Source organism: Buceros rhinoceros, unplaced genomic scaffold, assembly GCF_000710305.1.
Source record: "Buceros rhinoceros silvestris isolate BGI_N320 unplaced genomic scaffold, ASM71030v1 scaffold25429, whole genome shotgun sequence".
Lineage (NCBI taxonomy): Eukaryota > Metazoa > Chordata > Aves > Bucerotiformes > Bucerotidae > Buceros > Buceros rhinoceros.
Genome location: NW_010430102.1, coordinates 2,752 through 3,625, shown reverse-complemented (window position 1 = coordinate 3,625; position 874 = coordinate 2,752). Strand labels below are relative to the sequence as shown.

The window sequence follows — 874 nt, the reverse complement described above, 5'->3', positions numbered from 1 at the left end:
GAGCGGGGATAAGTCTAGAGTGTGAGGACGGGACGGGAGTATCTAGAGCCTAGAGACAGAGTGTGACACAGTGGGAACGGGGCTGTGAGGGAGAGGTCGGGGGCTGACCTGAGCAGGGGCTTGTGCTGTCAGCCAGAGCACTGTGCAGAGGCAGCAGGAAGGTGGGAAAGCTCATGGAGAGGCTTCTGGTGGCATTTGCTTCCTCAGTTTGTGGAATGTTGGTGAGATGTCAGTGACTCCTCTCGCTGCCAAACCCCCTGTAGCTTAGACTCACGTCCTGGGCAGATCAGCCTATCTGCGACGCCTCCAAGGAAGTTGCCTCAATTGCTACTTCCAGCCTCCTCCCCTCCCACCCCCCTAAACTCAGAGGTGGGAGGACGTCACTGCCCAGCTTTCCCCTCTGGTCGGCAGCCGGGGCGGTTGAACCCGCGAGGGCCGCGGCGCTCAGAGGCTCGAGCTCTCCTGCTTGGTTTCGCAGGTTGTGCACATGGACGTGAGAGGCAACACAGTGAAGCTCAACGATGGAACCCAGATATCCTACGACAAGTGTCTGATTGCCACGGGTGAGTCGTTGGGTTCTTCTCCTCGTTCTGTGCCTTGTGCCAGGCTTTTGATTTCGGTGGCGTTTGCCTGACCCGGCAGTTTCCGCAGCCCCTCAAACACTAGCGAAGGACAATCGCCCAGAGCACTGTGCCGTGGGGTTTTCCACCTGCCTCACATCAGCCAGCCCCTCTGGGATGCTCAGAGTTTGGTGCCACTAGTTGCTCTCTCTCCCCTTGTCCTCAGGTGGTTCCCCGAGGAACCTGCCGGCCATTGAAAGAGCGGGGAAAGACGTCCAACAGCGGCTGGCGGCCTTCCGGAAGGAAACTCGCCC

The 874-nt window shown here is 59.4% G+C and overlaps 1 protein-coding gene across 1 annotated transcript in view; it reads left to right on the top strand.

Moving 5' to 3' along the window:
• LOC104499410 (apoptosis-inducing factor 1, mitochondrial-like) overlaps nucleotides 1-874 on the top strand; it is a gene marked incomplete at its 5' end in the record, with an annotated part of 8,767 nt that overhangs the window by 5,158 nt on the left and 2,735 nt on the right. Inside the window, 2 exons of the mRNA XM_010142915.1 lie at nucleotides 479-563; nucleotides 787-861. Coding sequence (XP_010141217.1) covers nucleotides 479-563; nucleotides 787-861 — 160 coding nt within the window. The remainder of the gene's footprint in view (nucleotides 1-478; nucleotides 564-786; nucleotides 862-874) is intronic.